This window comes from Salvia miltiorrhiza, chromosome 2 (genome assembly GCF_028751815.1).
Source record: "Salvia miltiorrhiza cultivar Shanhuang (shh) chromosome 2, IMPLAD_Smil_shh, whole genome shotgun sequence".
Taxonomy (NCBI): Eukaryota; Viridiplantae; Streptophyta; class Magnoliopsida; order Lamiales; family Lamiaceae; genus Salvia; species Salvia miltiorrhiza.
The window spans coordinates 15165789-15178424 of NC_080388.1; the positions used below are offsets into that span (position 1 = coordinate 15165789).

General features: G+C 45.9%; 1 protein-coding gene and 1 long non-coding RNA gene across 2 annotated transcripts; one reads left to right on the top strand and one right to left on the bottom strand.

Moving 5' to 3' along the window:
• Nucleotides 1–742: 742 nt before the first annotated feature.
• LOC131008041 (uncharacterized) lies at nt 743–3286 on the top strand. Its single transcript, XM_057934944.1, has one exon. The coding sequence runs from the start codon at nt 743–745 to the stop codon at nt 3284–3286; it is 2544 nt and encodes an 847-aa protein (XP_057790927.1).
• A 4214-nt stretch (nt 3287–7500) lies between these two features.
• Nucleotides 7501–10632, bottom strand: LOC131011331 (uncharacterized). Its single transcript, XR_009096864.1, has 3 exons — nt 10451–10632; nt 8343–8407; nt 7501–7758 (listed from the first exon to the last, which is right to left on the bottom strand). It is a non-coding gene; the product is annotated as an uncharacterized LOC131011331 (long non-coding RNA).
• Between the last annotated feature and the right edge of the window lie 2004 nt (nt 10633–12636).

Here is a 12636-nt window from a genome sequence, read left to right on the forward strand (position 1 = left end):
CAGGTTCAATCTCGTCGCTCTGGAGGTGCCAGAGGCAGAATCCCAGATCAAGAATTGTGCCTACGTCAGAGGGCTAAAGCCGGGGCTCTTCTTTGATGAACTGCAAATCAGACCGGCCAGGGACTTCGACGACATCATGTCTAGACTACCGGGGTATTTACAGTTGGAGGATGCCAGGATGGCAAGGAAGGCTGAAAATGACAAACATAAGGCTAAACGAGCCGAGGAAGCACCAGAGAGGCAGCGACACTAGGATAGGGCCCCTTTCAGAGGGTTACCCCCGAGAGTACCTCCTCCCCAAGTAGAGGGACCACCCCGCCAACAGCGCACCGTGAATGAAGTTACTCGTTTCGACGAGTACACCCCTTTGAACAAGCCACAAGAGGAGATCTTCCATTTAATCAAGAATCAACCGTTTTTCAGGGCGCCTGGGACTTACAGAGATGGGCAGCCCCAACAGGGACCCAATAACAAACTGTGCGAGTATCACAATGCCTATGGGCATTTTACCAAACATTGCGGGCATCTGAAGCATCAGTTGGAGTTTCTGGTGCGGGCAGGTAACTTGGATCAATTTATAGTCCGAGGGAATGAAGCCCAGGCACAGAGGCCAGAACAGAGGAATGAATAGCGACAAGAGTAGGGGAATAATCGGGACCGTCGGCCGGAAGATAACCGCGATAATAGGAGGGGAGCGGTACAGGGACGGGAACCTCATTTCCCGTACAGAAGGGAGGTCCACATGATTTGTGGAGAAAATGGGACGCCCACGTCCAACAGAGCCAAGAAACAAGTTGTGCGAGCAGTAAAATCAGGATACTACCCTAAGCAGGTGATGGAAGTCACGGGTGCGGCAGAGGAACCGGTCATCAGCTTCGGGGCAGAGGATCTACGGACGCTTATGTACCCACATGACGACGCGCTAGTTATCATGGCAGACATAGCCGGCTGCATTGTTCACCGTATCTTTGTAGACTCGGGTAGTGCAGTGAATATCCTATATCTGGAATGCCTCCAGAACATGGGAGTTGAAGCCCATATTGAACCAACGAACGCCCCTTTATTCGGATTCGGGGGAGAAATGGTCATGCCATTAGGTTTCGTGGAATTGTCGTTAAATCTCGGCAGCGCAGCCGCTAGCAGCAAAACTAGGGTAGTGCGATTCTTGGTAGTGGATATGCCGAAACCATCCTACAATGTGATACTCGGTCGTCCCGCCTTGACGGCGTTCAGAGCAGTAATCTCCATGTTCCATCTAAAGATGAAATTCCCCATCGGCGGGGGACGAGTGAGCGAGGTCTGGGGTGACCAAAGGGCATCGAAAGCATGCCACGTACAGATGCTTACACACTCCTCGGGGCAAAAAAGGAAAAGAATAACAGAGGGACCGGATACTCGGAAAAAGGGAAAAGTGGGCGAAGTGAATGCGCTGGCAGAGGAGCGTCAGGAGCTGGCGGGTTTATTAAAAGACAGGGACAGTGCAGAGAAGACCACCCTGGTCTCCACCAGTGATGTATGCAATATGATAGAATTATTCCCCGGGCGAGAGGGCTTTCAGACCAAGATAGGGTCTTCCATGGATGAGCAAACTACAGAGGAATTGACCAATTGCCTACGAAGGAACGCGGATATGTTTGTCTTTAGCACAGCCGATTTGAAGGGAATAGACAGAGGGTTGGCAGAACATTGCCTTAATGTGGATCCGAAGGTTAAGCCAGTAAAACAGAGAACAAGGCATTTTGGTGCCGAGAAGGACGCCGCGATCAGGGAACAGGTTCAAGGGCTGTTGGATGCTGGGCATATTGAGGAAGTCCAATATCCAGAGTGGATATCAAATGCTGTGATGGTAGCAAAAAAGACGAACACTTGGCGGATGTGTGTGGACTATAGAGATTTGAATGCTGCTTGCCCAATGGACCATTATCCTCTGCCGATGATTGATCAGTTAGTTGACTCTACCTCCGATTGCGCGCTCTTGTCAATGATGGATGCGTACCAGGGTTATCACCAAGTGAAAATGCATAGGGGGGACATTGCTAAAACGGCTTTTGCCGTATGTTGTGGAGTTTATGGTTGGAAGAGCATGCCATTTGGGTTAAAGAATGCAGGGGCCACGTACCAACGAATGATGGAGAAAATCTTTAAAGAGCAACTTTCAAAGAACATATCAGTATATGTTGATGACATGTTGGTGCGGAGTGTCAGAGTGGAGGATCATGTCTCTGACCTGGAGGAGGTCTTCACAGTCATCAAAAATAATCGGCTCATGCTGAACCCAGCAAAGTGCACTTTTGGAGTCACCATAGGGAAATTCTTGGGCTACAAAGTCACTCCCGCAGGGATCGAAGTCAATACAGAGAAAGTCAAAGCTATCATGGAAATGACACCACCCAGAGGGATAAAGGAAGTACAGACTCTGAACGGGCAAATCACTGCTCTGAGCAGGTTTATCTCGCGATCGGTAGAGCGCAGCATGCCGTTCTTCAAAATCTTAAGGAAAGGGACCAAATTTCTATGGACAGCGGAATGTCGAGCGGCATTTGAGGATCTCAAAGCATATTTGGCAAAGCTCCCAACTCTGACCAAGCCAGTCCCGGGAGAAACGTTGTATCTATACATAGCGGTGGGAGAAGAATCGGTTAGCTCTGTGCTTATCCGAGAAGAGGGAAATCACCAAAGGCCAATCTACTTTGTCAGCAGAATCATCCAGGGCCCCGAGTTAAACTACACTGAGATTGAAAAGGCTGCTCTGGCAGTCATGGTCACAGCCCGGAAGTTGAGGCCTTATTTCTTATCACATCGGGTAGTGGTGCGCACTGCTCTACCTTTCAAACAAGTGTTGGGGCGACCGGATTTATCAGGGAGAATGGTCAAGTGGGCCGTGGAGCTGGGGGAGTACGATGTGGAATATGAGCCGAGAACAGCAATCAAAGCACAAGCTCTGGCGAATTTCATTCAAGAAACTACTCGCCGTCCTATGCAAGAGTTTTGGATCGCCTTTGTTGATGGGTCAGTTACAAAGGAAGGGTGTGGAATTGGGGTGTACATCATCTCACCAGGATGTGGGATATATCAATTTGCTATCAAATTCACTTGCCGGATGTCCAACAACGAAGCCGAGTATGAAGCTGTGGTCAGAGGAGCGCACATTCTGTCAGAGCTGAAGGCTGAATGTGTTATCATCAGAACCGATTCCCAGTTAGTGGCTCAACAACTGTCGGGGGCTTATCATGTCAAGGACCAGCGGATGAAAGCATACCACTGCAAAATCAACGAAATGAAATAAAAATTCATGGAGTTCAAAATCGAGCAGATTTCCCGAGAAGAGAACACAAAAGCAGACTTACTGGCGGGCATGGCCAGCGCGGTGGAACAGACATGGAATGATGAGATCATATTGCTCTGTGATACCAGAGAAATGGGGACTTCACAGGTTTTCTCAGTCGAAATAAAGGATGACTGGCGGGCCCCAATCATACACTTTCTTAAGACAGGGGAACGCTTGAGCAAAGAATCCAATCAGAGGGCTCGCTACGAGAATTACTGTTTCATCAATGATCAACTATACAAGCGATCTTTTACCCAACTCTTGTTAAAATGCTTATCTCCCGAAGAGGCTAATTTTGCTTTGAAAGAAATTCATGCAGGTTGCTGTGGTGGTCACACGGGATTCCGTGATCTCGTACGAAAAATCATTCGGGCAGGGTTCTATTGGCCTAACATCAACAAAGATGCCAGGGAGTTCATCCGCAAATGTGAGGCTTGCCAAAGACATGCTGGGAGAATCAACGTCCCAGGGGAAACCATGGGCGTCATGTATGCTGCATGCCCCTTTGACAAGTGGGGCATAGATATCGTTGGGAAGTTGCCCACGGCACCAGGGGGCAAGTGTTTCCTCATAGTGGCAGTGGATTATTTCTCCAAATGGGTCGAGGCCGAGGCCGTGGGGAAGATCGACGAGGTGACAGTGGAGCGATTCATTTGGCGGAACATATGTTGCAGATTTGGCATCCCAAGGATCATTGTGTCGGACAATGGAACCCAGTTTACAGGGCAGAGAATTGCGGATTTTTATGACAGAATGGACATCACCCAGCGTTTCGTGTCCGTAGCTCATCCTCAAGCGAATAGGCAAGTGGAGCTAGCAAACAGATCAATTTGCGAGGGCATCAAAAAGCGGCTGAATTAGAGCAGAGGGAAATGGGTCGAGGAGTTGGATACCGTCCTTTGGGCCTACCGAACTAGCCCAAAGACGGCAACAGGTGAGGCGCCTTTCACCCTGGTATACGGATCCAATGCAGTGATACCAGCGGAGGCCAGATTGGAGTCCTATCGCATCACTACCTACGATACAGAGCACAATTCCGAACTCCGAAGAACAGAGCTCGATCTTGTGGAGGCACAGAAGGAAGAAGCTCAGATCAGAGCAGCGAAGTACAAAAGCATCATCAAGGCTGGATACGACAAAAGGGTCAGAGCACGGAAGCTAGCTAAGGGCGACCTAGTTCTCAAGAGAGCCGATGCACTGAAGCCAGTGGGCAAATTTGAACCCAATTGGGAGGGTCCCTTCATTATCACCGAGGTCTTGGGCGGTGGAGCGTACACTCTGTCGGATCCAGACGGCAGAGCTCTCCCCAGACCGTGGAACATCAATACTTTGAAAAAGTTCTATGTGTAATGTTGCTTAGATGACACGACAAATTATAGACCGAATACTCTTTTTCCCCACAGGGGTTTTAACGAGGTTCGGGGCCATGATATCAATAAAATCAGATACGTGGTTCTAGGGAATTCCCTGGTGTTGGCTCATTTATTTTACATTATCGCTTTTTAACTTGCATATTCTACTTAAACATGTTCATGCAGAGCATTGCACATGTCACCAGAGGGGGGAGTAGGGTGTATACCCGTAGTCCACAATTTACAAATTCAAAATTGCTGCTTAGCAAGGCAAGGGAGAAACAAATTCAAAATTGCTGCTTAGCAAGTCAAGGGAAACAAAGGCAAAATAGCTGCTTAGCAAGTCAAGGGGAAACAAAGGCAAAATCGCCTCTCAGCGAATCAAGGGAAAAGCAAACATCAAGGGCAGAGCAGAGGAATCATCTCAACCGTAAGCCACGAAAGTTGGTTGCACCCCCAGGGTCTTCCATGCTCCGTGCAAGGGGTTACTGTTCAATCGTAAGCCGCGAAAGTTGGTCGCACCCCCCGAGTCTTCCATGCTCCGCGCAGAGGGTTACTGTTTAACCGTAAGCCACGAAAGTTGGTTGCACCCCCAGGGTCTTCCATGCTCCGTGCAGGGGGTTACTGTTCAATCGTAAGCCGCGAAAGTTGGTCGCACCCCCCGGGTCTTCCATGCTCCTCGCAGAGGGTTACTGTTTAACCGTAAGCTACGAAAGTTGGTTGCACCCCAGGGTCTTCCATGCTCCGTGCAGGGGGTTACTGTTCAATCGTAAGCCACGAAAGTTGGTCGCACCCCCCAGGTCTTCCATGCTCCGCGCAGAGGGTTACTGTTTAACCGTAAGCCACGAAAGTTGGTTGCACCCCCAGGGTCTTCCATGCTCCGTGCAGGGGATTACTGTTCAATCGTAAGCCACGAAAGTTGGTCGCACCCCCCGGGTCTTCCATGCTCCGCGCAGAGAGTTACTGTTCAATCGTAAGCCGCGAAAGTTGGTCGCACCCCCCGGGTCTTCCATGCTCCGCGCAGAGTGTTCCAGCTAGCAGTAAAGGGAAGCAGCAAGGGAAGCGGCAAAGGGATGGCCCAGAAAGAGTCAAAGAAATCCTCAAAGCAGTAGTCAGAGGAACCCTCAAAGAAGGAGACAGAGAAATCCCAGAAGGGGAGATCAGAGAAAGGCTCAGGGTAGTCAGAGAGGGCTGGATCCAAGACGTTCCTGGCAGAGGAAATCAGAAGAACCATTTAGAAGAATCATTAAGAAGGATCATTCAGAAGCATCAAGCAGAAAGCATAGTTGGGGAAGCTACTCAAAGGAATCACAAACACTTCAACAAAAAACAAACATTTTATCCTACTTCACAAAAACATACATCATAGCTCAAGGCTCGGGAATGTAAACATCAACATCAGCAAACAACAAACTAAGATAAAATGCGAAGGAAAGCAGGACCAGCGTGGAAATTTAAAAGCAAGTCAAGTGATGAAGAAACTTCATTGATATAGCCAAAACGGCAGAATATACAGCGGGAGCAAAATAAGTATTAAAAATATTTATAAGACTCAGATTACAAAAAATAGTAGGCAGATCAGAAAAAGGGAGATCAGGGCCATCAAGAGGGAGGAACGGAGGAGTCCGGAGCAGGGACAGAGGAAACCGGGGCAGAGACGACAGCTGCAGGGGCCTGGCTAGAGGATCCTCCCACCTCCAAAACCGGCAGCGTGCTAGTGTCTTTCACCCTGGGGAGACGGGCCTCCACATCCAGCAGCTTCAAAGCTTCTTGCACATATGTTGTTTCATCTTTGTACAGGGCAAAAAGCTGATCCACCGCGGCGGAAGAAGAAGTAGGATCCTCGAAGGATGAGGCCTGGAAACCGGAGGGCATGGGAGACTCCATACTATATTGTGAAAACCCCCGGGTGCTGTTGGCAGCTGGACCTCGCAGACGGTTCACGAAGCCCACCAGGGAAGCACAGAAAGCAGGCGTGTACACCGGAGCGGCAGGCACCGAATCAGAGCCGACCCCAAAGGCAAAGTAGGGAAGGGCTTTCTCCAAAACCGGATACCACCACTCCGGCTTCTTGGGAGAATCAACAGTGATCCCCAGCAGTTGGTTAAGATCCTCATCCTTGATGTTCTCCATCAAGGCCGGTAGGTCCAGGGCAGCAATCTGCTCCGGGGCCACCCCCGCCATCTCCAACGCCTTTGTCGCGGTCTGTTTTATCACGTAGGCGAAGATGGACCCGAAGCCTTCCAGATAATCCGGAGTCCGCTGGAAGGCTGCCAAGGTACCCTCCAGCATCATACCCAGGAAATGCTGGCCTTGGGGGGACAAGAAGTACTCCAGACGCTGGTCCCGAGCCCCCATGACATAGCCGCGGTTCTGAGCATCTGTGCAGATCGTCCTCTAGCCACGTTTGGCCTCCTTGTACTCCTCATCATACCTCGCCTTGAATCTGGCAAGGCTCTCATGACCCTTCTTCGTAACCCTCACCAGCTCAGAGGCCTTCTCCACTTCTGCCTGTGCCGACTTGGCCTTCAGCTCGGCCACGTCCGCCTCTGTTTGGCTGTACCGTTGCACGGTACCAGCGACTTGCTCGTCGCGCTCCGTGTCACAGCCCACTATCCCAATGACGGGTTAACCCACGTATGTCTAGTGAATCAAACTAGACTTGGCTTTTTAGAATAAGGTTTCTAGTGCCAGAGCAAACGAACTGCTCTGATACCACTCTGTCACAGCCCACTATCCCAATGACGGGTTAACCGGGGTTATGACTTGGGGTGAACAATAAGAAACGGAAATTAAAGGGGATTTACTAAGTAACCAACATTAATAACAAACTAGTGGTATATATATATAACCACTTGGGTAATTCACAAATGAGTCTGCCATAACGATTAGACCCCAACTGAAAGTTAATTAAAATGAAGTAGTAATAAGTTCAAGTAGAAATGATAAATAAGTCAGAGTGTTTGCAGCGAAAAAACGTGTGAGTTATGCATATGGAGATGCATACTCAAGGTTTCATTACATAAACATCAAAAGGGAAATCCGCTCAACACCGATCCATTCCATCGCCTGCTCAACCTGCACATTTAGAAATACATGCAGGGCTGAGTATAAAAATACTCAGTGACATAAGCCGAAAATACAACATGCATACATATATAAATTGAACTGCCAACAGTAACACACAGGGGTTTTCTTGAATGACCTGCGCTTACTAAAACATTTCATTCATTTTCATAAAGGTGGATGCATCCCATTTTCAGTCTATATGATCCATATCTGTCCTTTCTGTCACGCGCCGGGAAGGAGGCCTCCTTACCACGGACGCCAAGACCGGTCGCAAGCGACTCGCGATCTCCATGAGTGTACACGTTAACCCTAGCTAGCGACCTTTGTCTAGCATAGGATCCCAATTGGATTTCCTTTAAAGTTGGCGAACCAACACAGATAGGATACATATAAAAACATAAACATTTTGGCAGTCAATCATTTCATAAACATTTCATTTTCATAACATTTTCATTTTCATAAAGGGCATTGAACATATAAGCATTTTATAAGAACTGAATAAATAGTCAAAACATATCATGCATATATATTCGCATATGAGGCCTACGTCACGCAGGGGATCTCTATATACGTAATAATAAAATAATGCCCACCTCAATTGTTCTTAAAGCTGGCGTGGAGTCGTTTCTTCTTCGGCTTCACTTTCTGTCGCCCGGACCTTCATTGATGAAGAGTCGATAAGTTCGTGAAGAAATTGTCATAAGACAAAGTCTAATTCTACGTGCCTAGGGTATCTTTTAATGTTTTAGGGTTCTAGCATCCATAATTCGTTACATTAAAGACAGTCAAAAATCAATCATACCTCGTCTAATCTCATTCAAACACATAGGCAACACAAACACATAAGGCACATAAGAATAACAATCAAACATCATCAAAACATGCTCTGTTTTTACACTGACTCAACTTCAAAATTTAATCTGTTCTGACTCCGACATCTCCTGGACTCGAGACTCATACCGAAAGAAAGATCTTCGAGTCTAGTTTCATATAAAAAAAAGTAGAGTCGAAAACTCCAAGTGGTTTGAGAGATATGACGTTTTTACCACGATCTACCATGTTCGGCAGTTTTGAACAATCGAAAACTTGGATTTTTGAAAAATAGTAAACGTTGTCAAACTAGGCTCAACTTTGGTGGATATCTAGCTAACACAATAAGGTTAATACCATAAAAATTTGGAAATCTAGATCACACAGGAAGCTACTGAAATGAATGACTCTTTCCTCTGTTCTCTGAAATTCTCGGTAGTAATGTGCAGTTTAGGTTTTGCATTTTAAAGAAGTATCAAACGAAGTTGGAATGGCTTGAAATTTTACCAGGGTACTCAAGACTCATGTAGGGACTTGCTATAAAATTTTCAAAGCTATTAGACATCGACAAACCGTCGATCACAGTAAGTCAGTAGGCCTACGAAATTCATATTTATAAGTCCTTAAAAAAATATTTATATAAATCAAGAAATAAGAGTTTAATCCCAAAATATTCATTAAAAGTCCATCATAATTTAAATAAAAGAACGGACCTCATTTAAAATAAATAGTCCCAAACTCGTTACGCACATATACTAAATCTTTCATGAAAGAAAATAATTCAACAACTTGAGCTCTTAAGAGGTTGTTTTGCAACAGACATCAAATCTGCCTCGGATCTCCAAATGAGGCTCCAAAAGACATTCTGGAAACTAGACATTTCAAGGATCATTCTCCAATTTGAATCGAATGAAAAAAAATTCAAACGAGCAAGATATGCCCTCTCAAAGATGGGTATTTAACAAGCAAAAATCTGAAAATTTCAGATTTCCAGATTACAACCAAGTCAGTGGGCTTTCTTTAAAAATTCATATCTCCCTTTACAAAACTCCACTGGGAACCCCAAGGGTCAATCTGGAAACTAGGGAGAGATCATAACACTCTACAGTTGGATTTACTCCAAGAACATTCATGGTTTAGAAGATATGACTATCTAAAGTTCAGTGCACAAAAAGAGTTCAAGTTTGGCAGATTTAGAACATAAATCGGAAAAACCACTTTAGGCTTCACCAAAAATTCTAAAACTGAACAAGTAAGTTCCCAACATGTCAGTGAATATTCAGTAGAAAGATAGGCTTGAGAATCAAAGATTTAAGTCGGCCTTTGCCACCTCAAAGTCGTAGGTTTGTAAAATCTACTGGATGGTACAAGGAATAAGAACTAGATTTCAAGAATTTATACCGGTTGTTTCCCTTACTCAAAAATGGTGAGACCGATGTCAAAAGAAAGATACGGGAGTCTAGAGTGACATATTCAAGTTTCAAAGGTTTTCACCGATTGAAACTTTACTTATGGCCTCCCAAAGATTGTTTACCAAAAATGTATTCCAGATGGGCAGTGATGTTTACAAATTCATAAATAAATCATAAGAGCTCCAAACCTTCTGAAATTTTACCAAAGTTTAGAAAACATATGAAAGATGATACAAAATTAATTTGGGAATTTTTGGGAACCGTTTGGATGGCTGGAATCGCCTTGGAAAACACTGCCGAGCAGTGTGCTTATGGCAGATTCGCTGCCTTACCTCATGCACGGTTTTTCACCCAATAAACTCTACCAAAATAATCATCCAAAATCATAAAACATATCCTCACATAATATAGCACACAAATGTGTAAAAATCCATGGCCATAAAGCATTTTCAGTTGAGAAAAAGCAAAGAAAAACTCACCCTCGAAGCACAACCTTCACTCTATAGTTTTCCCACACTCTCCCTTGCTTTGCTACTTCTCTTGGGGCTTCAAAGGCTTCTATGGAGTGTGATAATGGTGGGAGAAAAGTTGTGAGAGTGGGAGAAAGAATGTAGTGGTGGGGGAAAAGGAGTAGTGTGGTGGAGAGGTAGGAGTAGTGGTAGGGAAAAGAAAAGATTAGTGATGGTAGGGAAAAGAAAATATTAGTGATGGTAGGGAAAAAGATTAGTGGTAGGGAAAAGAAAATATTAGTGGAGGATAATGGGGTGTTACATTAAGTAAATATAAAAATGTGGTGTAGTAATAACCCATGTGTAAGAAAAAAAATATATGTAAGACTAATCATCAATTAATAAAATGCTAGAGCATAAAACTCTTGTGATCAAAATTAGAATAAATAGCACTAACATTAGTGCACTCTCTCAATTTATAAATACATCATAGGAAAATAATTTGAGAAAAATATTGATGGAAAATTTTTATAACTCATCATTCCTAAATTTCTCGGTAAAAATAAATAAATACATAATTTTTTTTTTCGATTTGAAAACTCAAAATAAATCTTTGAGCTCCATCATTCTCTTAATGGACTCAAAATATATTTTGAGTGCATCATCCGTTGAAATAAAAATAAAAATAAATTATCACGTATGTAATCATCAAATTCACATAAGTCCGTATTTTATTAATGGATGCTGAACCCTAATTACCATAAGAAATCCTTAAATCAATAATTAAAAGTCTATAATCCTTAATAAAAAGTCGGGGCATTACACTCCGCCATCCTTTTCCTCTCCGCCTCCAATTCACTCTCCAGTGCACCGTAATCATCAATGCACTGGATCACCCCCCCGACCTGGGACTCAAGCTGCAGAAAAAGAAGGGAAAACCGTCAGGGCAGAGAAATGGGAAGGTCAGTGATGAAATCTGTTACATATGTTAAAAAATGCAGGGTACCTGAAGCACCAGGCGGCTGAGGGAATTTGCCAGCACAGACTTCTTCACCTTCTGCGTGGCCTCCCAGTCCTTGGGATGGATGCGGGAGAGTAGGGTGTTGACAAAGTCACGTCCCTTTAGGGACGAAACTGGCTTGGGACCAGGGGCCTCCGATTCCTCCTCGGGCAGGGCCAATGCCTTACCCCTCTCAGCATCCACGGAGTTTGCTGCCTCCATTTCACCTGCCGTCCCGGCCCCGGGATCCACATGCCTGCTGCCCTTTTGCAGTTTCTCCTTGCGTCGCTTTTCTACAAGGTCCAGAGCAGCAGCTTTCCTCTTTCTTTGGACTAGGCGGGATTCCGGAGTGGGAATGTTGCGGAGTGAGCGGGAGAGGGGCATCTCATCCTCGACATCCTCAACATCCACCACAGGAATGGCGGATCGCCCTCCACTTTGGCCCGAGCCAGAGCCCCTCGCCCTCTGACTGTTCGGGCTGAACGTGAGTAGCACGTCCATGTCCTTTCCCTTACCCGGGGGGAAGTGTTGCGTGGGAGTGGTCTCTGCGGGTGCGGAGGGTATCAGTCCGGAGATATTCACGCCGGGGTCAATGGGCTGCCCAGAGCCCTGTCCCCCTTCGCCAGAGGGACGATCGGCGGAGAGTTCAGACCTGCACTTTTTCCTCCACGACATCCCTGCAAACAAAATGGGGTTTCATCAACAAAAGCAAGGTAATAAATAACTTTCACATATGCTACTAATGCCTATTTTACCTATGGATCCAGGAGGGTACAGGGGAAACAGGCCGTTGGCTGCCAAAGCCGAGGGATTTTCAGTAAATTCCTTGCAGGGGAATGGCTCTTGGTTGTGGAGGGCATTAAGGTAGCTCAACACTCCCAGGTCATGATCACAGGGGATTCCTTGGGAGGCCGGCTGGTATTTGGTACGGGAAGTGTGCCATCGCAGCTCTTGGGAGCCATACTGGTGCCAAGTACCGGAGGTAGTCTTCACATAGCAGTAGGAGTGAAGAAAGTCCTTATCATAAGAACTTAGGGAATTCAGGAAAAGGGCGGGATATTTCTTACGCGCAGCAAAACTATACAGGGGACCCCTCTGCAATCTTAGGGATTGGGTCTGGCTAAACAATTTAAAGGTATCTTTAACACCATGGGCGGTGCAAAGAATATGAAAACAGTATAATCTCCGAATGGCGGAGGGAGCTATTTGGTAAAAG

Excerpts from the sequence above, each read along its gene's own strand:
- LOC131008041 (XM_057934944.1), top strand. The coding sequence starts at position 743 with ATGATTTGTGGAGAAAATGGGACGCCCACGTCCAACAGAGCCAAGAAA.